Source organism: Terrapene carolina, unplaced genomic scaffold (assembly GCF_002925995.2).
Source record: "Terrapene carolina triunguis isolate 2854851 unplaced genomic scaffold, T_m_triunguis-2.0 Scaffold68, whole genome shotgun sequence".
Taxonomy (NCBI): domain Eukaryota; kingdom Metazoa; phylum Chordata; order Testudines; family Emydidae; genus Terrapene; species Terrapene triunguis.
Genome location: NW_020664419.1, coordinates 3,173,135 through 3,200,739, shown reverse-complemented (window position 1 = coordinate 3,200,739; position 27,605 = coordinate 3,173,135). Strand labels below are relative to the sequence as shown.

General features: G+C 43.2%; 1 protein-coding gene across 2 annotated transcripts in view; it reads right to left on the bottom strand.

Moving 5' to 3' along the window:
• CHCHD3 (coiled-coil-helix-coiled-coil-helix domain containing 3) overlaps window positions 1-26,745 on the bottom strand; it is a 253,008-nt gene extending 226,263 nt beyond the window's left edge. For both annotated transcript variants that reach the window (XM_026648607.2, XM_026648608.2), the window contains exons 1-2: window positions 26,596-26,745; window positions 23,977-24,088 (exon numbers count right to left, since the gene is read on the bottom strand). In XM_026648607.2, coding sequence (XP_026504392.1) covers window positions 23,977-24,088; window positions 26,596-26,679 — 196 coding nt within the window. In that variant the 5' untranslated portion in view covers window positions 26,680-26,745. The remainder of the gene's footprint in view (window positions 1-23,976; window positions 24,089-26,595) is intronic.
• Between the last annotated feature and the right edge of the window lie 860 nt (window positions 26,746-27,605).

Sequence of the window (27,605 nt, the reverse complement as noted above, 5' to 3'; positions counted from 1 at the left end):
TATGAATCGGAAGAAATACTCACTTTCACAGAGCTAGGCCATCATGGACAGTATTTCTCTTTAGATTTAAATCAACAGCAACAGTGACTTGTTGTGCTGAAAGTATATTTTAGAACATTTTGTAAGGGTTTTTTTGTTTTTAAAACAGTGGATAGGAGTGTTGGGATCTTAATTTAATATTAAAGAATACCATATATACTTGATCATAAACTGGTTCATTTATAAGCCAACCCCCGGAAGATGGATAAGTAAAAATGGAAAAATGTTATGACCCGTTCATAAGCCGACCCTATAATTCAGGGGTCAGCAAACTTTGGCTCCTGGGCCATCAGGATAAGCCGCTGGCGGCCAAGATGGTTTGTTTACCTCGAGGGTCCGCAGGCACGGAGGTAAACCTACATAAACAAAGTGTCCCGGCGTGCCAGCTGCTTACCCTGATGGGCCAGGACAGCAACTGGTGGGGAAATTTTTTAGGGGGGAGAAGCTGGGGGTCAGGGGAGTAACCCCTGTGACCACCCCCCACATGACCCCACCCCTAGCTCGGGACCCTCACACTCTCCCCATCCTATCCCTTCCCACCTTATCTGAGGAGGGCCAGAGGAGGATGTCTCTGGCCTGGCTGGAGCTGCTCCGGCAGGCTGGGCAGTGCGGCCGCAGCTGCTCTGGTGAGCCAGACCGGTTCCAGCGGGCTGGGCCGGGCGGCGCGGCCGCAGCGTGCTCCAGCGGGCCGGCGGCGCGGCCACAGCCTACTCTGGGGGGCGGGGCCGAGCGGCACAGCTGCAGCCTGCCAGCCCCGGAGCTGCAGCTGCTTCGGAGGCTGGGGGGAGAGCAGCATGGCCAGAAGCGGAGAGACTCTGGCCCCACCTCTTCCCTTCTGGCTCTCTTGGCTGTGTTGCCTCTCCTTGCTCCCTCTGTTGGGGGGAGGGGCTGTGTCCCACCTCTCCCTCTCTATACCCGTTCTCTGGTACTTCCCGTTTTTTACAAAAAAAATTCGGCTTATGAACGAGTATATATGGTAATCACATTGTAAATCATGATGTGAAAGATTTATAGTGCTGCTTTCAATAGGATAAAGTATACAGTGTTGTGTCAAGACAATCTAAATTTTTCTGCTTCTGATCTCAGAGATTCATAAATGTATTGTAAAGTTATTTGATCTCATAATATAGGGAACTTACTGGGATCCATTTTAATTTCTCTGAACCTTGCTGAAGTCATGACTAATGATGAATGGAGGGGAAAATATGGCATTTAGAAGGACTCCTAATACTAATAACGCCTTCATTTCAACAATTCAGCATGTACAGATATACTATTCAAATATATTTTGATGCTGTAGGATTCCTAACCAGGAACATATATTTTGTTAACAGACAGAGAATAATAAGCTAGATGTTAAAGACTGAAAGGCTGCAAAGCCCAAAGAAAAAAACAAGGGGGGGTTACACGCATGGGACACGCCTCAGAAAAAAACATCAGATTAAATCAGTTACATTATGTGGAAGATGCGATGGTGAATTTAAGTAGATCTCTAATGCAGGAGAGGGCATTGAGAACTTCAGGTTATTTTTTGTGTAAACAGATCCTCCTAAGGTGCACTATCAAAATATGGAACAGCCCTGAAGTGCTATAAGTTAGCTTCAGGTGAAGTTTTACAGAAAAAAATTGGTACCAATACAGCTGAATAACTTGAAGTGTTTTAAAGCAGGATGAATTATAGAGAACTGACAAGATGGAACAATTAACGCACAAAATGAATGCACTGAGAGATGCAACATGGATCAGCCAGACTGCGCACTGTGTATTTTTATTCCATGGTACCTGAGAATTGAGCAAAGTTCAAAGTAAAACAGGAAAATAGCATTAGAAATAAATAATGGTTAGCTTACAGCATTCAGTTTAAAGGAAAGACTTCATCACTGAAGCTGCAGAAAAGATCACTGCCAGTTCCGTTTATTAATTGATCATAGTACTAAGTAGGATCAACAGAAATCATAGCATTAAAAAAAAGTAACAAAAAAATCTTAATCATTTGTCTTCAGCTGCCTGGTGTAACAATTTAAAGCTTTGGAGAAGGGTGGCTAAGAACTCAAAAGTAGTTTATATAGTGCAAACAAAAGCTGTGACCAATTTTTCTTCTTCAATCAAAACCACAAATTTTATCATCATGTTCCCATTACGCCTCTGGTGTTTAGGGCAGCAACAAAGCTCCTCCACTCCTGTCTGTTTCTGGCAAGTCTTTCAATGGTTCCCCAGCTGTGCCCTGGGTTTTTCAGCTCAGCTTCCACAGCTCTTCGCCATGTAGTTTTCCGGCAGCCTCGTTTTCGCTTGCCTTCAGGTGCCCATCTTATTGCTACTCTGGTGATGGAATCAGTTTCCATCCGAAGCACATGGCCCATCCATCTCCAATGCCTCCTGGCAATGAGGGTGCTCATATCCTCTTGGCTGCACTGTGTCAGTAGATCTTGGTTTGAGATTGTTCTGGGCCAAAAGATACGGAGGGTTTTTCTGAAGCAGGTTGTATGGAATGAAGATAGTTTGGACATGTCATATTTTCTCATATCCGAGCATTCTGCATTATAAAGTAATGCTGAAAGTATGCAGCTCTGATGTCATGTTTATATATATTTTATGTTCATAAAAGGGTATTTTATGTGTTTCCGTAGCTTATATTTTTTAGAAACGTGCAAACGCACAAGAACAAGGAAACTTCAAATTAAGTACACAACTATTGATAACTTAACCCTCTGTAACAACATATCTCCCACTGTTTTAGGGTGCTGCAGAATTAGTTTGGCAGCCTATTAACTGAACTTAATTTTGGTGTGATAATTTCCTTTACAGCTTTCAAATTCCATCTGCAAAAATGTAGTTTACATAGTAGATTTCACCTTTTTATCATCATCCCTTTCACAGGCTGCTTCTGAGAGACTGAGGGATTTTCTACCCCTTGAAATGTTACAGCGGCACAGCTACACCGCTGTAGCACTTCAGCGTACATACACACTACCTACCCAGACCGGAAAACCCCTCCCATTGGCATAGTTAATCCACCTCCCCAAAAGGCGATAGCTAGGTCAACGGAAGAATTCTTCTGTCAACCTAGCGTTATCTATGCAGGGACTTAGGTCAGTTTAACTACATTGCTCAAGGGTGTGGATTTCCCCCGAGTGATACAGTTAAGCCAACGTAATTTTCTAGTGTAGACCAGGCCTAAGTGTTCTCTTTTTTTCAGTCATGGTAAAACCATAGGGTTTTCAGGTTTAGGTTTCATTCCTTCTCTCTTTGATAACCAGTGAAATTCATTCCTTGTGAAGTTTGAGGCTTTTCTGAAAGGCCATTTACCCTGGCCACTGCGACAAAGGTCATGTCTACACTGAAGATTTTAAGGAACTCTCCCAGTGTTGATCTCACACCAGTCCAGCTCCACCTGCGTTAGCAACACTGGAAGTAATACCAAAAGCCAATGACAGGCACTTTTGTCACCTTACTGGATCAACTAGCTCTGAGCAGAATTAGATGATCACATGGTAAAGATGCCTGCAGCAAGTTTGGACTAGTGTTCCTACCATTACTAGGACCAATGGGTCTGCACTTCTGCCAGACCAAAGTTAGAAAAATTCCCTAAAATTCTCAACACAGACACAGTCCAAGTAGCAGTTTCTGTGCCCAAGGCTTCTAAACCACTTTAGGTAGTTGTGAGTACAAGTGAAAAGGGGAACAGGAATCTGGATTTTTCCCTATTTAGTCTGAAAGTATTTAAGTCTTTTAAACCAGAAGTGATCACAGTTGCAAATAAAGCAAAGTAAATGAGGCACAGCTTTGTAAAACATACAGGAAAGAAACTGAAAACTTAAGAGTCTTTCGAATGATTTTTAGCATATTATTATAAAAGTGACCAAAATTTGATACAGTTTGATTATATGAAGGTTATATCAAATCTTTTAGAAATGGATATTTCCCATATTTCTATTGTCCTAGAATCGGACAAATTCATAACTGAATGAAAAGCAACTGACTTTAAGCATAATTCAGGTAAAGCGAGGTGACGCTGGTAGAAATGAGGAAGCATTCTGAATAAGTGACAAGAGATATGGCCCTTTTCTATTGAGGGTATCCGTCTCTAACATTTTAGATTGAATAAGACCACAAGACTGCATTAAAAAAAAAAGGATGGTCTTGTGGTTAAGGAATATGATGGGGAATCAGGAGATGTAGGCTTTATTCCTGAATCTGTCACATATTTCTTCTGTGACCTTAGGCAAGTCACTTCACTACTATGCCTCAGTTCCCCCATCCGTCAAATGATGATAATACTCTCTCTCTCTCAGGGCTGTTGGCTTACAAATGTTAAATTTAGCCTTACATCTTGTAACATTTTAAAGCCTACTGGGTTTTTTTATACATTATTTGTATTGCATATGCACCCAGGTTTGATGGAAATGTTCATATATAATCGAAAACAATTATAATCATCCACTTAATTGAAAAACATTAGAAATCTCAATTTAAGTTTTCAAAACAAATCTGATTTCTCTCTTCCATTTAAAGTTTTATATTGATAACACAAGGGATCTTAAAGTGACTTACAGTGCATTCTACCAAGAGCAGACACTGAAAGATCCCAAATGGCACCAATCTGAATGATCTATCAGATCATTAGAGAGCAAGGCAAATAAACAGAATGGAAAGATAGAAATAACATTTGCTGCATAATATAGCAAATATCAATCTTTAACAACGTGGTGACATTTAGCCTTTTCCACTACTGCTTAAAATTTTTTCCAGCATGATATTTATTCACAGCTCCAAATGCTGAAAGAATCTCTCTATTCTCAGAAATCACACTACTAAAAAAAAAATAAAAAATGCTTTTTTTAAGCAGTAAACAGGACATAAAGACCTAGTTTTTATTCCTCACCAGTAAAGGCTATTGGAAGTGTTTCACAAATAGATTAGTGTATTACTTTCTTCACTACATCTTTCAAAGCTGTAAGCATAATTCATACAAAAAGATCTTTGCTTGATGATTGGAATTATATACAATAGTAATAAAGATATGAAAAATTCTGCTTTCTCTATTTAAAGTAGTCTGACAATCTTACCTCCAGGTTTTCATGGACTAATGTGTCACCAACAATAAATGGTTATTGTGTCTATTCTATTTCATTTTGTATAAAAAAGTGTGAGAGTACATGCATCAATGGAAAAACCGATCTAGTGCAGCAGTCTCTATATCAAACAATATAAAATTTTGAATACCTATAAGTGGGAATTGAAACTCAGCAGCAGTCATCAAAACAGTCACTTTATACGTAACTTTTAATAAAGAGACCTGTGATGACAAATGGCAGAGATCTTTCTAACAGATATTCTGGTTCTCTCAAGTCTAATCCCTATTTTATGTGTTCAGCTTTACAGGGGAAGATTCGTACAGAATTGTTTTCTTTACAGCAGTATGAAACATACCCTCACATGTAGTTTACCAGCTTGGATGCAAATTGCAACACACCATCGTCCCTTCATTTTTAACTCCATTCGGTTAATGGAAATAATTGAAACCCAAATAGAAATTGAGAGATGTGAACCATTAAAATATATATGTAACTAATAGGTCCATTGTGTGTCCTAGCTTTACAGTCCAGTTCAGGGATGAAAATTCTTGGCATACAAACATGGATTCTTTTTCAACATTCTATTTAAATAACAGGAACTGTCTATTTTGTATCTTACAAAGGGGTTGTAGCCATGTTGGTCCCAGGACATTACACAGACAAGGTGGGTGAGATAAAATATTTTTTATTGGAACAACTTCTGTTGATGAAAGAAACACGCTTTCGAGGTACTCAGAGGTCTTCCTCAGGTCTGTGTCGCTCTGTGTGGTTCGAAAGCTTGTCTCTTTCAACAGAATTTGGTCCAATAAAAGATATTACCTCAACACCTTGTCTTTCTATTCTGTGTCTTGTTAAGTATAACAGCAGCAACATATACTGAAACATCCTAAACTTATTATACAAAAGATAATCTAAAAAAGAAGTTTAAACAAACAAACAAAAAAAGACCAAATATTTACTTTATGTAATACCAGTAATGGAAGACGAAGTCTGGTTGAAATGTCAGCATTAGATATTTCTAATGTGCTTATCATTGAAGTATTCTAGATGCCATGGACACTTGTGCCTGTAGGTTAGGCACAAATAATAGGTTTTTTGGAGGGAAGGGAGAGAAGTGGAAGGAAATCACAAAAACAATATGAATACAAATGTTGTCTTAAATACAAAAGTGTTTTCACTAAAATTAAGTACCACCTGAAGTGTTTGAAACACAAATCATAGCATTGTGTTTGTGTCTGTTAATCAGAAACTGAATCTGACTGCAAATAATATTAACTTTACCTGTATTTTCAGTATTCAGCCAAATGAAATACAAATTCTTTTAATGGTGAAAAATAAATTACAGGTTTAATAATCTGTGAAACATCTAAGAATTTTACATATATCTATAGTAACAGGTAATAAGATTTAAAAAATAAATTTTAAAATGACTATGATCCCCTTTAAAGGGACATAGTATTCACAAGAACTCTACTGCCGATAAGCGACCTGCATGCTTCTAACATTACAAAATAAGCAATAAGAAAAACATGACACTATAAAGGGACGCAGCAGGTAATCTTACTGCTGCAGAGAGCAGAGCTAGTCTCGTTTTAGTAACAAGCTAGATCTAGCAGTACTAGAAAGTAGCACATTGACCCTGCATGAGAGAGCCTCACAAAGGCAGTATTTCTCAATCCTAGCAGGGGGACACTGGGCTGCAATACAAGGTCCAGCAAGATTCATAGATTATAAAGCTAGACGGGACAAATGGTCAAATGATAATCCCAAGGACAAAGAAGAGGTAGAAATAACAATGTAGCGATCTATACTGCCATACTAAATATGGGTTCAATTCCAATCAGTTGTTCTTCAAACCACTGCCCTGGAATGCAGTGAAAAGAGTGTGCTCCACTCCTAATTTAGGAGAATATAGATCAGAAGGACCTTGTGTCACTGGCTCCACATTCAGGGACCACTCTAGAAGTCTGACACAGCACTGAAAGGAAGCTCTTCAACCAGAGTGTTAGTTGGCGACAACAAAATACTTAACTGAAGCAGGAGACTGCAAAGAAGAGGAGACTCAAGACTCCAGCAAGGACACAGAACATCCTCCTCCTCTCCCAATAGTCATTTTTAACTTGGCTTTTTAAAGGGACATTCTACATTTCATTTGACAATTTTTTTTTTAATGTCTTCAAAGTTGAGACATCCCTGTCTCTTGGACTCACTCCCTTGCCAATATTTGCAGTTTTATTATAATTTTCCTACTTTTTAGAATCCCCCCTCCCCCCATCTCTCCCTCTCCCACTATTGCTGAATGACATTTCCACCAAACAGTGGAAAGTGATTCAGTGATTGAAGGGTCAAAATCCATGTGCTGCTTATATAACAACCTGGTATATGGATTGTGTTAGCTCTTTTACAGGCCCAAAGTCCAAAGTTTGATTAAGAGGCCAGAGGCCTACCAAATAGTGATTAGCTAAGAGCAGGGGCGGCTCTATGTTTTTTGCCACCCCAAGCACGGCAGTCAGGCAGCCTTCGGCGGCATGCCTGTGGGCGGTCCGCGGTCACGCGGATTTGGCGGCATTTCTGTGGGTGATCTGCCGGTCCCACGGCTTCAGCGTACCCGCCGCCGAATTGCCGCCGAAACCGCGGGACCGGCGGACCTCCTGCAGGCACACCGCCGAAGGCCGCCTGACTGCCGCCCTCACAGCGACCGGCAGGCCACCCCCTGCGGCTTGCCGCCCCAGGCACACGCTTGCCGCGCTGGTGCCTGCAGCCGCCCCTGGCTAAGAGAAAGCAGAATAAACAAAAGATAACCTTGCTTTTGCTAAGATAAGCCTGGTCAGCAAAACGCCAAATATTGAAGCAATAATTGTGTCTTATTTAAAGTTGCAAACAGAACAAAGAAGCCCTGTTTCTGTTGTGTTAGTTTCTTCTGTAGGGAGATGTTCTTCCCACACACCAACCTTGAGTTTATAAAAGGTTCAAGCATGTCAGTATAAAATATGGCCTCCTTTCACCTCCCTTTCCCAGGGACCAATGCCTGCCTTAAAACCACAAATAAGCAATTTAAAAAACAACTTTTATTGCCTTATACTTTTTAATGTTTCTTTGCTTTAACCCCTAGGTATATACCTGTTAAACAATCAAAAAAGTTACTTCATTCCTATAAACCCCAAATAAAAATTACACACACACACACACACACATATTTAATTTATTTATTTCATAAAAGTACTAATTGTATGTTACTTGTTAACCTAAAACCATGGGCGGAGACATTATGTAATCTTTAACTATTGGCTATTGTGCTATCTTGTCTTGCTGCTAGACCAAACCAGGTTTAAAACTGCCTACCCCGTCATTTGCCTCCGACCAGGGAAAATCCATATAATCCTTGGTAATCAATTAATTAACAGGGTTTCCGAGTCTAATAAGCCAGGTGACACTCCGCCAGCACTGTGTGTAATAAACTCCTATGCTTAACTTCTACACGGTGTAAATTTATGTTCCTTCAGTGACTGAAAAGGAGAAGCAGTAGAAGTGACTCTACACAAAATACTGTCAATTCCATAAGGCTAAACTGGAAAAAAAGGAGAATTATTTCCTGCTTCTAATCTTTCCATTACAAGTAACACTTAAAACTGCAGTAACAATAGATTAAGTTATCCAGAAAGGTGTCCAATTTTTAACTTCTGAAGGTGTTTCCAAGTTTTAGTGACATTTCTGAACAAAAGGTCAAAGATCTTAAATACATGCAAGCCACTTTCAGGAAACAAGATCAATTTACAGTATTAGTAGATACATTTTTTCCTATCTCCAGGGGGACAATAAGCAGTAAGTGGTTACCTCCTGTTTAACTAATAAACAGCTATTAGAGAGCTTTCATGGAAGAAGACTATGCAGTACACTTAACCTGTCTGATCTGACAGCTGATGAAGAGCTTTAGGAACACTTGGCTGCAGCATGCACCTGCAGGTGGAAGATAATAAAACAGACCCTTTCTTTTCATGCTGATATGACAAACAGCAGATCCGGAGCTCTAAAATGTTCTTTAATATTACATTAAAGATCTTTTAAGCTGCACATAAGTCATCACGGATAGAAAACAAGCACCTCCTGTTACAGCCAGGAGGCCTCATTACTTTAGCAGGATGAATGGGGCTCTGTATAGGCATGTCCTTAAGGATCTGGCATATAAAATGTATTTTTTCTTTAATATTGTAAAAAAAAAAAAAAAAAAAAAAGAGAGAGAACCTGCACAATTCAAAAGGTTTTCCCTCTTCATCTGACTGAAGAATAAAGACTTTGGTTTAAAATCACAAGTGAATTGAGTTATATGTACTAAACTCTCCTAGCACACTCCAGTTAACTTTCATTTTGCTGACAGGCCGTGTCAATTTACATGCAACTCAGATAAGCATGTTCTTGATACCATACAGTACAATCTGTAATTATACATAAGAATTCAGTAGTTTTGACATGCTAAGAATTTGGATGCTGCTTAAGGCAAAGCTAAAGAAACCCACTTTAAAAAGGGAGTTTTTGTGGGTTTTTTTAAGAGACACACAACACGTGATATCACACACACACACACACCAACCAAATAACTCCCATGACTTATATTCTAAATGGCATATTCCTTTACACTCCTAAGACTAATTACCAAAAAGGAGAAACCTCGCCTGTAATACTAGCATTACCCCATAACATCACATTCTTAACCCACCCAGATTTCATTTGGTGAGCCCCCTGCAATGGCTGCCTGCCACCTTACCACCTCAAACTGTTAAAAAAGGCTCCCCATCCAATCTCTGTCTCCCCCACGCCCTCCCCAGCTCCTTGTCCAGGTCTCACTGCCCAATTAGTTCCAGGTTTCCCCCTCACAGCCTGGGGCCTCATCAGATCTGTCGCTTCTCCCTCCCCACACCACACTGGTTCCCAGTTAATCCCAGTCTGCTCCAAATCCTGTTTCAGGCTCCCAAGCACCCTCACATGCACCATGTTCCAGTCCATCTCTCCCCACCAGCTTCCAGTTTCAGTTCTCGCCCCCGGGCTCCTTGCTCCCATCTATCCCCCAGCCCAGTTCTTCTCCCCTCTGCATTCAAATCAGGCAGCTTATTCCTCTACGCTTCCCTGCCATAGTAAGAGGATCACCAAGAACACAGAGACAGGCTACCTGCTTTCAGTTCCGGTACTTAGATCCAGCATGGTCCCCAGTCACTCAGAGTTGTGACTGCACGAAAAGACGTGCTCACCCCTGGGGTGGAGCACACCCAGTACAGATAGAATCTTTAGGAAATTTAACTGTGAAGGTTTAGCAAATCTCTACTAAAGAAGCACAAAGGGATATTTCAAAGGTTTACAACTTGGTCAAATTTGGACAGATATTCACAAGGACAGCAAAAGGCTGTGAAACCGCACAGGTAAAGTATCAGAGGGGTAGCCGTGTTAGTCTGGATCTGTGCAAAGCAACAGAGAGTCCTGTGGCACCTTTAAGACTAACAGATGTATTGGAGCATAAGCTTTCGTGGGTGAATGCCCACTTCGTCGGATGGCATTCACCCACGAAAGCTTATGCCCCAAAACATCTGTTAGTCTTAAGGGTGCCACAGGACTCTCTGTTGCTTTGTACAGGTAAAGAGGCTTGAGAGAGACCCTGGTCAAGTAGGGACCGGCTGTGACGCTCCCCAGGCAGAAAGGCCTGGGAGAGAGAGAACCCTAACTAAAAGGGGGCAGAGACTGTTACAAACTCTCCAAGCAAAGAGGCCTGAGAGAAGATCCTAAGGAATCAGGACAGAGGCTGAGAAACTCTCCAGGCAAGGTGACCTGGGAGAGACCCTGCTCAAACAGAGAGCCCAAGAAGGTGATGGGACTGAGTGAGAAGCAACCCAAGGAACACAGCAGCAACTATTAAAGGGAAGCAGCACGTGGGTGCTGTTTATAGGGTCTCTGGGGTGGGACTCAGGGTAATGGGAGGTCTTGAGTCCCCCCCGCTGGCTGCCGAGGAAATGGGCTAAGGCCCAAGAAGGGGATAAGACTTGATACTAAAAGCCCGAGAAAGGGGCTAGAATTTAAACAGGCCCAGAGATGGGGCTGAAGACCCCAGAGAGGGCCAAACCGTTTGTTGGATTTTGTTACCCCAGAAGGGGTTCGTTCATGCATATTAATTGAGAGACTTAGCCGGAGGGCTGAGCCACTGAAGACTCACCTGACAAGGGCAACAGCCAACAGGAGGCGCCAGGAAGAAGAAAGAGTGCAGATTGCACCCGGCCAACAGGAAGTGTTCGAGAGATGAGTGCACCTCGTCACAGCAGTGCAATAAGCCATGCCTATAACACATACCATTCTGTTCTTAAACTCATCGCTACACACTACTACTGTCTGGCAGAACGTTCTATGATCTAAATCATGCAGGACTGGAAATACCCCCTCTTCTCTAGCTTAAAAATACCATTCCGCACTTTTAGTTGAGAAAGCCAGTGAGATTACACCTACAATACCGCAGCTCTGAGAACCAAAACAGCAGAAACATAAGCCAGGGGCCAACAGCTTTTTTTTTTTTTTGGTTTCCCATTAGTTAGTTATTGCCGGGGGGAGGGTGTTTTTGAGCACAAAATCCATACAGTTTGTGAACAGGGTCATAACTGCAGGTGCCACCCAATAGTCAGCAGGGGCATGGCAGGTTATCTTTTTCCTGGCACTCCCCTGTTGGCAGCCACTCTGGACCTGAGGTGGTCTGTCCCTTTTGTTACTCAGCACTCTGGCCAGATCATGTTTTATGTATGCTGTTTTCAGGGTATAAAGAGTCCAGCAATTGGGGAGTCCTCTGGGTTATGCAAGGGGGCTTTGGGTCTGCCCCCCTAGTTTGAGGTCTTGGGATCTTGACCCTTTTGTCCTCAGGGTTTCTCTCCCCTAGACTCCCCGTATCAGGGGTCTGTTTCTGTCTTTGGCACTCCCTAGAGGCTGGTAGGGGAATCCAAGCCCACCCTCTCCACTGGATTCTGATCCAGGGTCCATTGTAAGCAGCTAAGTCCTGCACCACCAAATGCTCTACTGCTGCCTCCATAGATCACTTCCTACCAGATCCCAATGGGCAAAGTAGCTGGAACCAAAGATAAAGTTTCAGACCTTCTGAGACTCACATCTCTCTTCCCTTTGAGTCCAACACATCTCAGGAGCTCCCGCGAAACTCCTTCTCAGGAGTTCAGAGTGCAAGTCAGTTCACCTCCACTTTCTGCTGCCCTCCTGAGCTGGCTGCTCTCCCTTTGAGAGGCTCCTCCAAGCCATGCATGCTTTGCAGGTGTGGCAGAGTGGGGCTGCCTGGACCCAAAGCAGCTGCTTAACCCCTTCTTTACCAGTGCTGTGTTTGTATACCCTATCATACTGTGCAACAAAAAACAGATCTGTTCCTCCTAACCTGTACACAGTTTCTAAGCAACCAGATAACGTGTTGCATATAGTACCTTCATAATTGCTGTAAAAACATTTTTGCTCTATCTGCATTGCTAAATTACTGAGGAAAAGATGACTTACAGCAAATATCTGCATTCAGTGAAACCTAATAGAGCGCTTAGAGCTTGGGGTAGGTTAGCATGAAATTTAATTTTGGCAAATCCACCTGAGACCAGGGAAGCACATAATAAGCTGTACATTTGGAATTACCTGTTTTACAGTACATAAAGAAACAAAAATGGTACTTCTAAATGAATACCTATTAAAGGAGAAAACGCTGCCTGTGCACAAAAAGTTATCAGAGAGAGAGAGAGAGAGAGAGAGAAAGAGAGAGAACTGACCACTAAAAGCAGAACTACTTGACCTACTTTAATCAAATAAATGTTAAAAACACTGCTGTGGTAAACAGGAACAAAGTTTCTCCTATCTATTTTCTCCCCACTTTAATTTTGTCTCGAGTCTCAAAAATATCCATTGGTTTTGTGAGCCATACAACTGGTAAAATGATAATTAGCACACAACCTTTCCAACCCACTGTTTGAGAACGTTCATGTTGCACGCTTCTACTATGCCTACCTGCTCTGAGCTTGATAACTTCAAGACTACACCAGCTAACGAAAAACTCAGCTCTCAAAACAGCAGAATCCTTGTGAATTTCAAAACAATTTTTTCTATACTGGGTGGGGAAGAGATCCAGCTATGCTGCGAGCCAGGACCAGCTTGAAACTCTGCCAAACTCTAGTCAATCCCACCAGCCAAGCCTCAGGAAGGGGAAGGAACCTCGATAAGTGTGTGCATGCATTACAAAGTTTAAATGTAAAGATGGCACCCAGCCCATCCCCAAGTTAAGACACAGGGTATCAGGTTTTCACTGTTTTACTCATACATGAAGATACAGCTGAACAAACAGCATTCTCCTGTAAGGTAAGGGAGGAGCTCATGTGGAGCAGTTTGTTTATGTACATAACAATGTCCCTTGTATCATAGTAAGGGCCCTGGAATCCTGAGAGATCTCAATGAAATTTTTATGTAAATACTCTGCAATCCTCTTCCAAAGGATGTATGCCTTATTTTTTCCTCTGTGGTAGGACACCTTCCTATGCCACTCTGCACTGAGTTTGGCTGGAACCATTACAGTAAACAAGCTAGTGGCACATGGGTCCAGGCAGTTTTGGGACGCCAGTGGCAGCTGTGCCTTTGTTACCCTCAGTGAGATCAGCTAAAATCACCACCGCCTGTGGAAAAATAGTACCAGTAGTCAGTGCCATTGCCCTATACTTGAACCCATGGAAATAGGGCCTGAAATGTTATTTCATGCAACCTAAAATCTTAATGCCTCCTTCCTTCCCCCATGCCCTTCTGGGCCATATCCACCATGGCTGGGACTTAAGAGAAGTGCTGTGCAGAGGTACTCCAAAGCTGAAGTGTCAATAAACATAATCTTTAAAAAAAATGTAGAATAAGGGAAGGGAGTTTAGAAATTCATCTTTCATTGCCCATTGCGGCTGTAAATACAACAATACATCTGTCTGCTTTATCTGTAGCTCCCGCCGTTGCAGCCTTGAGGGGGGGCCCCCCCTCCATACCAGCAGAATGCCTGACCTTGATGAGGAGGACAAAGGAGAGGGCTAAGAAGGATATGGTTAGCGAGATCCTGCAAGCAGTGTTGCACCAGATCAGAAACTCGGGGCTTAGTGGACCAACATGGCAGACCGCATGCAGAGGGATAGAGAAGACAGGAAAATATTGAGAGACACCCAGGTATCCCAGCAGGAAAAGGAAAGGAAGATGCACCAGAATATATTGGGATTCTCAGGCAGCAAACACAAATGTTGCAGACTCTACTTGACCTACAGGTCCAACTATCACAGACTCGCCACCCTTTGCGGTCTGTGGAAATCTCTATGGTGGCAGGTCCCTGCACTCCCAACATTCCACGTGGCACCATGTGTCACATCCTACCCTATTACTCCATGTCAGGGGACAATGAGGACAACCACAGCTTCACATACACTGACCTATGAAAGGCATGATTGGTGTGTGTGTAGCCAAAATGTCCTGCATTTGTGCACTGGATTGGTGGAAATGTTTGCTCCCTAATTTTAAAGTTCTGTTCCATTAATCTAAATTAAAGTTTATATTGGATTGTCCTTTTTTATTTGCACATTGGGGTTTTTTTGCACTGCTTTTGTCACCCAAGATTCTATTTTTTGAAAATAAATTCATCTTTATTAGTTCACCATACATATTGCAGAATGTATAGCAGTACTCAAAGCACCCAGTAATTTTAAGCATGCAGCACCACAGGACTCATAGGTTCAAGGAAACACCCAGGCATGTATGTAAATGTACAGAAAGCACAGCATAATTCATAGTTTCAGTGAAAGTGTAATAATTATAAACATACAGCAAGCACTGAACAGTTCATAGGTTCATTAAAAGACAGAGTTATATGTATAAATGTATGCCAACCAGGGCTTTGGAGCTGTGCTCCGGCTCCGCTCCAGCTCCAAGCAAAAACCTGCAGCTCCACTGCTCCGGAGCTGCTCTGTGCTCCAGCTCCGGGCTCCGCTCCAAAGCCCTGAACCAACTACTACACAATTCCCAACAGCCCAACCATCTTAAGGGGCAGAGTGCAGTCAAGCACAGCACATTAATGTGGCTAACCTCTTTAAGTGCTCTTTCCAAGCCTTCCACAACTGCATAGCTCCACGTTAGGCTTCTTACAATGGCCCTGGTATCTGGCTGTTTAAACTCAGCTGACAGACACTCCACCTCTGACCCAGTGGCAACTTTCCTCCCTTTGCCTCACAGACATTACGCAGGACATAACAGGCAGCTATAACCATTGGGATATTTTTATCACCAAAATCCAATCTTGTGAGGAAACACCGCCAGCATCCCTTCAGTCTACCAAAAGCACATTAATCTACGGCCCCTGCTGAGGCCGTAGTTGAATCTTTCCTTGATGCTGTCAAGGTGGCCAGTGTACAGCTTCATAAGCCAGGAGAACAAGGAGTAGGCTGGGTTCTCCCATGAACATTATTGGTATTTCAATATATTGCCAAAGGTAATCCATTGGTCAGGAAAGAATGTCTGTGCTTGCAGCTTTCTGAAAAGTGCTATGTTCTTAAATATGCATGCGTCATTGCACCTTTCCTGACCAGCCCACACTGGTATAAATCAGTGGTTCTCAACTAGGGGTCCGGGGCCCCAGGGAAGCAGGTTTCAGGGGGGTCCGCCAAAATAAACCAGAGACCAGGGCAGACATTAGACCAGGGGTCTGTTTCAGAAGTGGTGTGCCAAGTCTTCATTTATTCACTCTAATTTAAGGTCTCGCGTGCCGGTAATACATTTTAACGTTTTTAGAAGGTCTCTTTCTATAAGTCTATAATATATAACTAAACTATTGTCGTATGTAAAGTAAATAAAGTTTTTTAAATGTTTAAGAAGCTTCATTTAAAATTAAATTAAAATGCAGAGCTCCCCGGACAGGTGGCCAGGACCCAGGCAGTGTGAGTGCCACTGAAAATCAGCTTGCGGGCAACCGATGGCACGCGTGCCATCGGTTGCCTACCCCTGCGTTAGACTTACTGGGGCCCAGGACTGAAAGCTGAAGCCTGACCCCCACCGCCTGGGGCTAAAAGCCTCAGCCCGAGCAACTTAGCTTCCAGGGCCCCCTGTGGCGTGGGGCCCAGGGCAATTGCCCTGCTTGCTAACCCCTAATGTCGGCCCTGGGTTTTAATCTATTGGATATGCAGAAAAACAGTTGTGGTACAGGTGTGCCGGGGAATGTTAACAACGTGTTGGGGGAGGGGGGGTTAGAAAGAAAAAGGTTGAGAACCCCTAGTATAAATGATGTGTCCCCAGTGATCCAGCAATGCTTGCATAACCACAGAAAAGTAGCCCTTTGTGTTGATGTACTCTGTGGCAGGTGGGCTGGTACCAAAACACGGATACGTGTGCCATCTATCACCCCTCCACAGTTCAGGAATTCAACAGCTGCAAATCATTCTGCTATGCCTTGCACACGGCCAAGAGTCACAGTCCTGCATAGCAGGACACAATTAATGGCCCTGCACACTTGCATGACAACTCCTCCCACTATAGACTTTCCAACTCCAAAATGATTTCCCACTGACCAGTAGCAATCCCATGCTGCAAGCTACCAGAGTGCAACTGTCACTTGCTTTTCAACTGTCAGTGCAGCTCTCATTCTAGTGTCCTTGAGCTGGAAGGCTGGAGTGAGCTTGGCACACCGATCCAGAAATAGAATTTTCAGATGCAAAAGGCAACATTCATCATCCCAAACCAACATTACAATGCTATCTCACCAATCAGTGCTTGTTTCTTAGGCTCAGAAGCAGTGCTCCACCATCTGCAGCTACTCTGTGAATGCCACTAACAGCCATGAATTGTTTTTCGCTATGTCCCTTAAACAATCTGTCCTCCCAGCTACAGAGCTTTGGATTCTGCTTCAATCCACTGAAGGTTCCATAGCTGAGAACATGTCAAAGCACACAACTGAACTTTGTAGCAGGGTCCACACGACGAGTTAGTGTGTGGCGAGCTAGTGCACTGTAGATTCATATCCTGCCTTGCTGTTCACTCAGGCTAGGTCTACACTACGGGGGGGGGGGGGGGGGGGGGGTGTCGGGCGACCTAAGATGAATAGTGTACAAAAAAACGTGAATAGCGTAGCTGAAGTTGCGTATTTTAGGTCGACTTACCTGGCTGTGAGGACGGCGGCGAGTCGACCGCTGCCACGCCGCCGTCAACTCCGCTTCCGCCTCTTGCCGTGGTGGATTTCCGGAGTCGACAGCAGAGCCATCGGGGATCGATTTTATCGCGTCTTCACTAGACGCGATAAGTCGATCCCCAATAGATCGATTGCTACCTGCCGATCCGGCGGGTAGTGAAAACGTGCCCTGACTGTGTAGACAAGCCATTAGTTCACCCAAACTAAACAGTGCTTTTCCATCTGCCCCAAAGAATGCACCAACAAGATGGCAGAAAGTTTAAGAACAGCCAGTAATTATTTACTGATCTGCAAGTAGTCTTATCAGGTTATACTAAAATACACAATAAACCTGTTTTAATTACACAAATTAATAGGAATACGTCTGTGGAGAATAGGGGATTATATTACACTTTCAGGTGATTGGGTGAAAAAGCCTAAAAAATGCACACTCTCATTACCATAAACAAACAAAATAATTTGACTTTTTGCTTCTAAGTTTTATTCTATTTTGCACTGAAATATACACCCCACCAAGGTGGTTTGTAACAGTCCACTCAATTAAGATATGCAGCACATAAATGAAGAGGTCCTTCTCATTTTCTATTCATGCCACTGTCCTCCGTATACTTTTGGCATCTAGTGACATGAGTGCCAGGTTAAAAATTATAGTGACAAAATGAAGAGTTTGACAACTTTAGCAGGCTACTGGGTTAGAAGATATTTCACTCTCTAATAATAAAATTTTACACTGATACTGAAATGCTTTGGGTGAAAGGTTCAAACTATACCCCACTGAAAACAGAGACAACTCTGAGAAAGAACAGGGCAACCAACTGCCATAAACATGCTGCAAGACAGCAGGGGTGTGAATATTTTAGTCAAGGATGCTAGGACAAATCCCTACTCAACTAAACTGCCTTGTGATCTTTAGTATGCCTTCCTGTGATGACTTCTAATCCCTATCTGATCAGCCAGCCATTCAATGCACTTTAGCAAATCTTTTCAAGAGAGTGTAAATTAAGTTTGCTGACACCAAACAACCAAAAGCTTTTATTGAAAGTGTACCTTTTCCAAGATTAAGAGTGCCCTTGCCTGGATCCTTTTTATAAAAAGTGACACCGTCCAAGCATGGCCATGTTAGACTCTATTTTCATGTACAGACCAAACTTTTCTGTTACTTTAAAATGGTCATCACATGGTAAATGAAAAGGAACAACTATTTTCAGAGTGCAAGACTAGCAAAGGGTGAGACTTTACTTTCAGAGGAACTCTTGATTAACCCAAATGGGCACTAACTTGGCAAACTCTAGTTGCATTCTTCCATGCAGTTTTACAAACCATGAACTCAAAACTAAACAAACAGAAAGTACAAGCCACACAGAATAGCTCCTATATTTTCCCTGAAGCTCCCCGATCCGATTCCTGATGAGCACCACCAAGTTGTCTTTCTATTCTCAGTAATAGGACCCTTCTTTTGAAGGTGCTGAAGTGTTTAAATCAAGACTAGATGATTCCTAACGACATGCTGTAGTGTAGTTCAAACAGAAGTTATAGGTTTGATGCACAAATTCCAGGGTAAGGTTCTTTGGCTAGTGTTATGCAGGAGGTCAGACTAGATGATAATAATGGTCCCTATTTAAAAATTATTATGTAGTTTCAGTTGCATCTAGTTAGCTCCCAATGAGGAGTGTCTCCATGAGTTGCCTCCAAATTCTGAATGTAAGTTAACCCTTGAAACCCTAGACCATTGTCTATCTTGACAGGCCTTATTTATAGGGACACCTCTGGGGTGGGATGTTTCAGGTGTTTGAGAATTCCTCCGGGGGCAACAAAAGAGCTGTACACCGTCTCACACAGCAAAACACATAATTAAGGGTACCATTTCCACATGAAAGGACCAGGCTCTCTGGTCACATTTTTCTCCTTTTGTTGAACATTCTAAGTCTGACTTAGTTTGTTAGCTGGGAGGACAGAGGCTGTTTTATTACTTGTTTGTACAGTGCCTAGCACAGTGGGGCCTTGATGCTTAACTGATTCTGCTAGGTGATACTTTAATACAAATAATGAATAACAGATATTATTAGGAACAAAAACAGAAGAGAAAAAAAGCCTTCAAAACTCAGGAAGAATCTGTTCCCACAAGGGAAGGAATGTTGGCCAGGCATGAGAGCTTCCCCCCCCCCCCTTGTAATTTGGATTGTTGCTTTGGGGTTGTTTTTTCAAAACAGAACATTAACTTTAGAGTATCCAGTAAAGCTAAAATGAATTAAATCATTCTCTTTGTCTATTATGACTGAGTATCAGATATAATACATACTCAGAAAAAGCACTTCAATAGTGTGATCAAATTACTTTTCATCAATATTGCCCTAGGAATTATAGATATACTTTAAAGATTTCACACTTGTTAAATATTTCAATACATTTAATGTTGCTCAGAAAACTGAAAATGACTCAAGCAACCTATGATGGTTTAAGATATAGCATTCGGACTTCAGATTTCATTATAGTTGTACGGAAAAAAAAAATTCCAAATTGAGGTCAACAATCATATGTCTTGCTTGCCAATTCTTGCAAGCAATGTAACCTGTTACTCCTCAGCCAGCAGCTTCAGAAAACTCTACTCAATTTTTCCTACTTAAAGTTTTTGACCACTGTGAAAAGAAATAAAACAAGATATCCCAAGATAAAGGGTGCAATCCATATGATGTGAGGTTCTTAAATCAACACAGCGATTGGGTTTCAAACAAGGAATGTAAGAAAAATCTTGCAAGTCACTGCTTTATCTGTAAGATCATCTTATCAGACAAAACACGGATGAGGACAAATTAGGTCTGGCTATAGTATAAACAGGTCCACCAGCATTAATGCATCAAAAGAACTCAAATCTGTAGTTCTTTTTTGAAAACACTCAGGGAAAAGTACACATTGCCACATCTCTCACACCTCTCTAGCATGATTTAATCCTCTTAAAAACAAATAATTTTTAACAACAAAAGTAAGGTATAACCCAGTGGGTCTCAAACTTTTTTTTACTGGCGACCCCTTTCACATCGCAAGCCTCTGAGTGCAACTCCCCTAATATAATAAAAAAGGTGTTTAATTTATTTAACACCTTTATAAACGCTGGAGGCAAGCGGGGTTTGGGGTGGAGGTTAACAGCTCACGACTCCCCATTACCTTGCGACCACCTGAGCGGTCCCGACCCCCAGTTTGAGAACCCCTGGTATAACCCTGCCGTACATTCTAGCAAAAATAGTCACTTCATCTAAATGTATGGTGGTTGTTTTTAAATTTGAAAGTATATATAAGAAAGATAGTATGAGTTTCCCTAAACTTGCCAAGGGTCAAACGGACTGGAGTTCAATAAAAGAAAAAAGAAAAAAAAGAATTGTATTGATTCCCCCAGCCTACCACACAAAGAGGACACAAATAAAGTGTACAGTTATATACACACTAGGATTAGAAAACCTGAAAATCCTGGCTGCGAATCCTGTGCACAGATTAACCACTCCAAATTTCCCTTTTTTCACAGTTGCCTGAACATGAGACTCCATTCTCAACACTTGTTTCATTTTATTTTCTAAAACTGCCCACACTGATAATAGTGAGCAAGAGCAATGAACATTATTACTGTTTTACAGGGCATCTTAGCACTGTGGTGGGATATATCACAATGAGATCACCTCAAAGGTAAGGGTATGATTTCAGTCAAAAGATACAAAGTGCAGCCTCTGGAGTGGCCCTTTTTATAACACTAACATAGCTCACAATGTCACAAGAACTACATGATTTTAACTAAACTGGACAGTAGTGGGGCTGAGGCAGGGCACCAGAGCCTACTCCAGATGCCACTGAAGTCAATGGGAAGTTTCCTATTGACTTCAAAAAAGTACTGGATGACACCCTGGAGTCAGGAGATCTGGTTTCCACTCCTTTCTCTACTGCTGAGCGGTGTGCGGTACCAGGCATGCCACCTTGCCCCTCCGTGTCAAAGTTTCCCAGTCTGTAAACTGGGGGTAGCTCCTTACCAGGTATGTTTTAATGCTTAATATTTGTAACACACTCAAGTACAGTAGATGAAAGATGCTACATTCACCTCATTGAAACCTTGTCTCAAGACCCATTTCTACCACAGTGTCTGTGATAAACTGGGAACTGATAGCAGCTAAGCAAATGGCTATTAGGGAATACTGATATCATTAATATTTCTCGCATCCCCTAACGCCCCTACTCTACTTGCGCTACGTTGATGACATCATCATCTGGACCCATGGGAAGGATGCCCTTGAGGAATTCCACCAGGATTTCAACAATTTCCACCCCACCATCAACCTCAGCCTGGACCAGTCCACACAAGAGATCCACTTCCTGGACACTACAGTGCAAATAAGCGATGGTCACATAACCACCACCGTATACCGGAAACCTACTGACCGCTATACTTACCTACATGCCTCCAGCTTTCATCCAGACCACATCACACAATTCATTGTCTACAGCCAAGCTCTAAGATACAACCGCATTTTCTCCAATCTCTCAGACAGAGACAAACACCTACCGGATCTCTATCAAGCGTTCTTAAAACTACAATACCCACCTGCTGAAGTGAAGAAACAGATTGACAGAGCCAGAAGGGTACCCAGAAGTCACCTACTACAGGACAGGCCCAACAAAGAAAGTAACAGAACGCCACTAGCCGTCACCTATAGCCCCCAACTAAAACCTTTCCAGTGCATCATCAAGGATCTACCACCTATCCTGAAGGACGATCCCTCACTCTCACAGACCTTGGAAGACAGGCCAGTCCTCGCTTATAGACAGCCCCCCAACCTGAAGCAAATACTCACCAGCAACTACACACCACACAACAAAAACACTAACCCAGAAACCAATCCCTGCAACAAACCCCGTTGCCAACACTGTCCACAAGTCAAGGGACACCATCATGGGACCTAACCACATCAGCCACACCATCAGGGGCTCATTCACCTTCACATCTACCAATGTGATATATGCCATCATGTGCCAGCAACGCCCCTCTGCCATGTACATTGGCCAAACCAGACAGTCTCTACGCAAAAGAATAAATGGACACAAATCAGACGTCAAGAATTATAACATTCAAAAAACAGTAGAACACATCAATCTCCCTGGACACTCAATAACAGACTTAAAAGTGGCAATTCTACAACAAAAAACTTCAAAAACAGACTCCAACGAGAAATTGCAGAACTGGAATTAATTTGCAAACTGGACACCATCAGATTAGGCCTGAATAAAGACTGGGAGTGGATGGGTCACTACAAAAACTAATTTCCTTCTGCTGATACTCAGACCTTCTTGTCAACTGTTTGAAATGGGCCACTTTGATTGCATTGGCCTCATTAACACTACAAAAGTGATTTTCCCTCCCTTGGTATTCACTCCTTCTTGTCAACTGTTGAGAATAGGCCACTTCCATCTTAACTAAATTGGTTCGTTAGCACTGACCTCCCACTTGGTAAGGCAACTCCCATCTTTTCATGTGCTGTATATTTATACCTGCCTACTGTATTTTCCACGACACGCATCTGACGAAGTGGGTTTTAGCCCATGAAAGCTTATGCCCAAATAAATTTGTTTGTCTCTACGGTGCCACAAGGACTGTTGTTTTTGCTGATACAGACTAACACGGCTACCCCTCTGAAACCTGTCATTAATATTTCTGGTATATTTTTTAAAAAATAGTTTTATGTGAAACCTGCTAATTGTCACATAATTGTATGCTCCTATCCCTGTTATTCTTGTCCACTCCCCTCCATATATTTGTTGCATCTTGTCTTAATTCAGATTGCAAGGTCTTTGGCACAGAGGCCATTTTCAGTATGTGTTTGTACGGGGTTTGGCACAATGGTGCCTTGATCCTATCTGGGGCTCCTGGGCACTAGCAAAATACAAATAAATAATAATCTGGGTAATCATCATTTAGTATGAGCTACAATTATCCTTATTTTCATCAAGGCAAAGACAAAAGATAAAGTATCCGTCTTAAAGCATATTCTGTATATCTCTAATAAAACAATGATAACACTTGATTTTGACAACAACAACAAAACATACAAGCAGGAAAAAAAATCATCATCAGAACCTGAGAGTTACTTCCTAAACTATTTTCTTCCCCTGAACAGATATTCAATATAATTTAGAAAAAATTTAACCAGGGATGTTTTTCCTTTTATGAAATTCTATACAACTTAGAAACCAGGCTTCCTTTTACTGAATTTTTAGAGAAGATACATTCATCAATAGCAACAACATACATAACACTCCAATCACAGGTAAGAAATAAGATGACAAATTTGAGAGTATTTAAGTGTTCTGACTAGATTTTTTCCCCTATTTGTTTTGTGTGTGTGTTTAATAAAGCATTTTAAAATGTTTAGTGAACTATAAGCAAAACCAAGTCCATCAGTATCACTTGGCTTGGAGGAGAGGGGGTTATTGTCAATGTCAGGCAAAGTATCAAATAGGATAACTTAAAAATTACAATTTTCTAAAAACTGTCTCGTTTTTACAGTGATCAGCAGGTACATTAACCTACAGAGTCATTTCTACAAAATGGTAACAAGTTTATCATAGTAATTTGAAAACTTCATCATACTCTATTTCTCCCCCAATTCTCAGAAAGTATGGCCATACCTGCATCACCTCCAAGCAAGCCATGGTCACCAGATGCTGATCGTCGCTGAAACTGTGGCCTTGCAGTGGATGAAGAAGGCTCCTTCATACGATCAATTACACTCTCAGACAGCTGGAAAAAACATAAAACCCAGCAAGATAAAACAGGTTGCCCCAAAAAAACCCCCACAGAATAAAAACCAAACTTCTAAAATTTTAATCAAAGATTTTAAATTAGCTTTGCAAAGCAATAGGTCTTCCACCGCCATGCCTTTCTTTCTTCCTCTCCAGACAGAGCCTGGAGGTAATTTTGAAGATTGGCAGGGGGAACAAGGGCATTTTGGGCTTGCTATAGATTAATATGAACAGAAAGCAGCAGGGTGGGGAGTAAATTGCTCTGGGGAAATAAAATAAAAAATGGAAGCAGCATAGGAAATGTAACAAGTTCTGTACTGTTGACATATTGTTTACATTTTGTTCATCAGTTTCTCTTTTCTTAGTTATTTGGATCCTAATGAAGAATCATATTTTGTGCTTGCATAACACATAGCCCAAAGGAGCCTTGACTTGACTGGGGTCTCTAGACACTACCACAATACTAATAATAACAACAGCAAGTGTAATCCTCAGCTAAATCCAATCTAACATCAGCATAAGCACAGAATTCCCACATTTGTTAATAGTTTCAATGAATATGCATTGACGTGGGAACAAGAAATGAATGCACAGATTCTGATAGTCTGTAATAAGCCTAGTTGACCCGAGGGAAATACTTGACAGTAATATTAGTAAAATGGGTAGAAATATGAAATATTTATAATGTTCCAATTTACAGCTGTATCTTGTTCCCACAATGCACCTTTTTGGAAAAAGTAGTAAAACGTTATTATTTACTTTTTGGTCAAATTCTCCTGTGAAAAATAGGTTGCAGCTAATTAAAATCTAATTTTAACTTTATCAAAATACAAAACCAATTACATAACTAATAAAACCCTGTAAACATATTTTATTGGTACAAATTCTTAATTGAATCTCCCTGCTAAGTCTTCGATCAAATATACACTTGAAGGTTTAAAATTATTCCATCCTCCTTATTTGCAAGGCTTAGTCAACCTCAACCCAGGTATGGTTCTGACCCTCTTTCACATGCTTAATTTTATTCATGTGAGTGTTAGCACTAAAGCTGGGGATATTCACTAGAGTAATAAGCATTTGCAGCATTGGGGCATAACAGACATAGCAAGAAACAAGATTCTAAAACTGCTTGATCGATGAAGATATAAATAGAATATGGACTGCATTTGTCCATGTCCTCCCTATATCACATCTGAACCCACCTTAATTCCCAATACTTTAAAATCAAGTTTACTCTTCCAAATGTCCTATCCATTTCCCAGCACCAGTGCAGTCACACTGACAGTAACAATGATGTAAGAGCTACTTTAAACCACACTGAGGTATTTAAAATACCATGAGTGCCTTGGGTGAAGAAGAAATACAAGGCTTTTCTGTATATTGAACTGCAGTATCTGAGGATACCAGATAACCAGGGGAGGGAAAATACTCATGTACAGCACCAGGTATCCCTGACTGTTCTGGAGCATTCTCCCATGCAAATGGCAGAAAAGGGCAACCTGTTACCACCCAACAAGATCCCTACAGTGCCTTGTCTGGTAAAACTTTAATCTTCTGATGCAGGGAACAAGGCATTTCAAACCCTCTTAGTGTCACAGAAAAACCTGTGTATGTGTGTTGATCAGTGACAGAATGAAAGGAGAGAGGGAGAAATAAATAGGGCATGTGGAAAGGGTGAGAGGAAAACAAGAGGAAGTCAAGGAGAAAGCGCAGGCTCTTCCAGCTCAGAGTCCCGCCTCTTCGTGTCCTCCTATGAGTTTTCCTTATAAGTCCTGATGATGACGAGATCATAGCTCCCTATTCACGGGAACACTTCACTGCCACATAAGAATGGCCATACCGGGTCAGACCAAAGGTCCACCTAGGCCAGTATCCTGTCTGCCAACAGTGGCCAATGCCAGGTGCCCCAGAGGGAGTGAACCTAACAGGTAATGATCAAGTGATCTCTCTCCTGCCATCCATCTCCACCCTCTGACAGACAGAGGCTAGGGAAACCAATCCTTACCCATCCTGGCTAATAGCCACTAATGGACTTAACCACCATGAATTTATCCAGTTCCCACGCTCTTCTAAGCTTCCTACAACGCACCCGGCCTCCACAGTGATGATGGGCCTCCTGCAGGTGGAGGGCAGAGAAGAGAGATGGGGTCTCGGTGGCTGGGCCAGGGGCTAAGGAACAGGGGGTGACTGAGAAGCGGATGCAGCAGGGTAGGGGAAGGTAGGGAGCGATGCAGTAGAGAGGAAAGGGGTCCCGGGGGAGGGGTGCAGGGGGGGCACAGAGACAGGAGGAGGCAAAGGGAGGGTCTCAGGGGCAATGGGGGTGGAAGACACACAGGAGAACGGCGGGGCCCCGGCCTGGGGCAGAAGGGGAAATGTGGGGGGGGGGAGGAAGCTGCCGGGGGTGCGGGCAGAGGGACGAGGCGCTGGGCGCCCCCCGGGGCTCTGCCCCCGGGGCCCCTGCCATGGCTGGGGGAGCGTCCCGTGGGTCCCCGGCCCCTCTCTCACCCGCACGCCCTTCACCACCGTGATATTCTCGTTCTCATCCGCCTCGAAGGTGACGCGCCGGGCGCTGCTCCCGCCGCCGCCCATCGCGGCTCAAGGCTGCTAGGCCGGGGACAGCGCCAAGGAGACTCGCACACCCCTCTGCCAGCTCACCCCGCCGCAACACCACCCGCCATTGGCCGGCCGCCGGCTAAGCCCCGCCCCCCGCCGATAGAAGCCCCCTTCCCATTGGCTACTACGCGGTAACCATGGAAATCGCCCGGGAAAGGCAAAGGGTCCGGAAACTTTTTCCCCCGAAAACTTCCAGCGGGCGGGCCCTACAAGTCCCAGAATGCACAGCGCCACGACTGCACGGCGAAAAGGGTGAGCGAGACGCAGTGCCGGCTGGGTAGAGTAGTCCGCCAGGGTCCCCATGGAGCGAACCGGTCTCCCATTGCATGCTGGGAGCTATAGATTTCTTGGAGTCTGGGAAATGTAGTTCTCTGGCGTCAGCGGGCTCTCATTGGCCTGCGCCCGACCCTGGCAGGGACTCTCTGCCACGGGGTCTGAGGGAACCACAGGGGGCTCTAGGACCGTCACCTGCCTCGCGAGGGCGCGGGGCTCTCTGGGACATGACCCGTACGGGATCCCACTACAGGGCTCACAAGGACGTGGCCCCACTGTGGGGCTGCAGGGTCCGCCCCCTCCCTGAGGCGAAGGGCTCAGTGGGACGTTGCCCTGCAGGGGGCGGGGCTGAATGATCTCCAGGGCCTGTCCCCCAACCCCCGGGGGGGGATGGATGGGCACAGAGGGAGGGTTGCCAGGTGTCTGGTTTTCGACCCGAACACCCGGTCAAAAAGGGACCCTGGCGGCTCCGGTCAGCACCGGTGACTGGGCTGTTAAAAGTCCGGTTGACAGGCTCCCGGGAAGCAGCCGGCATGTCCCTCTGGCTCAGAGGCGGCCATGGGGGCTTCGCGCGCTGCCCCCACCCCAAGCACCGGCTCCGCAGCTCCCATTGGCCAGGAACCGCAACC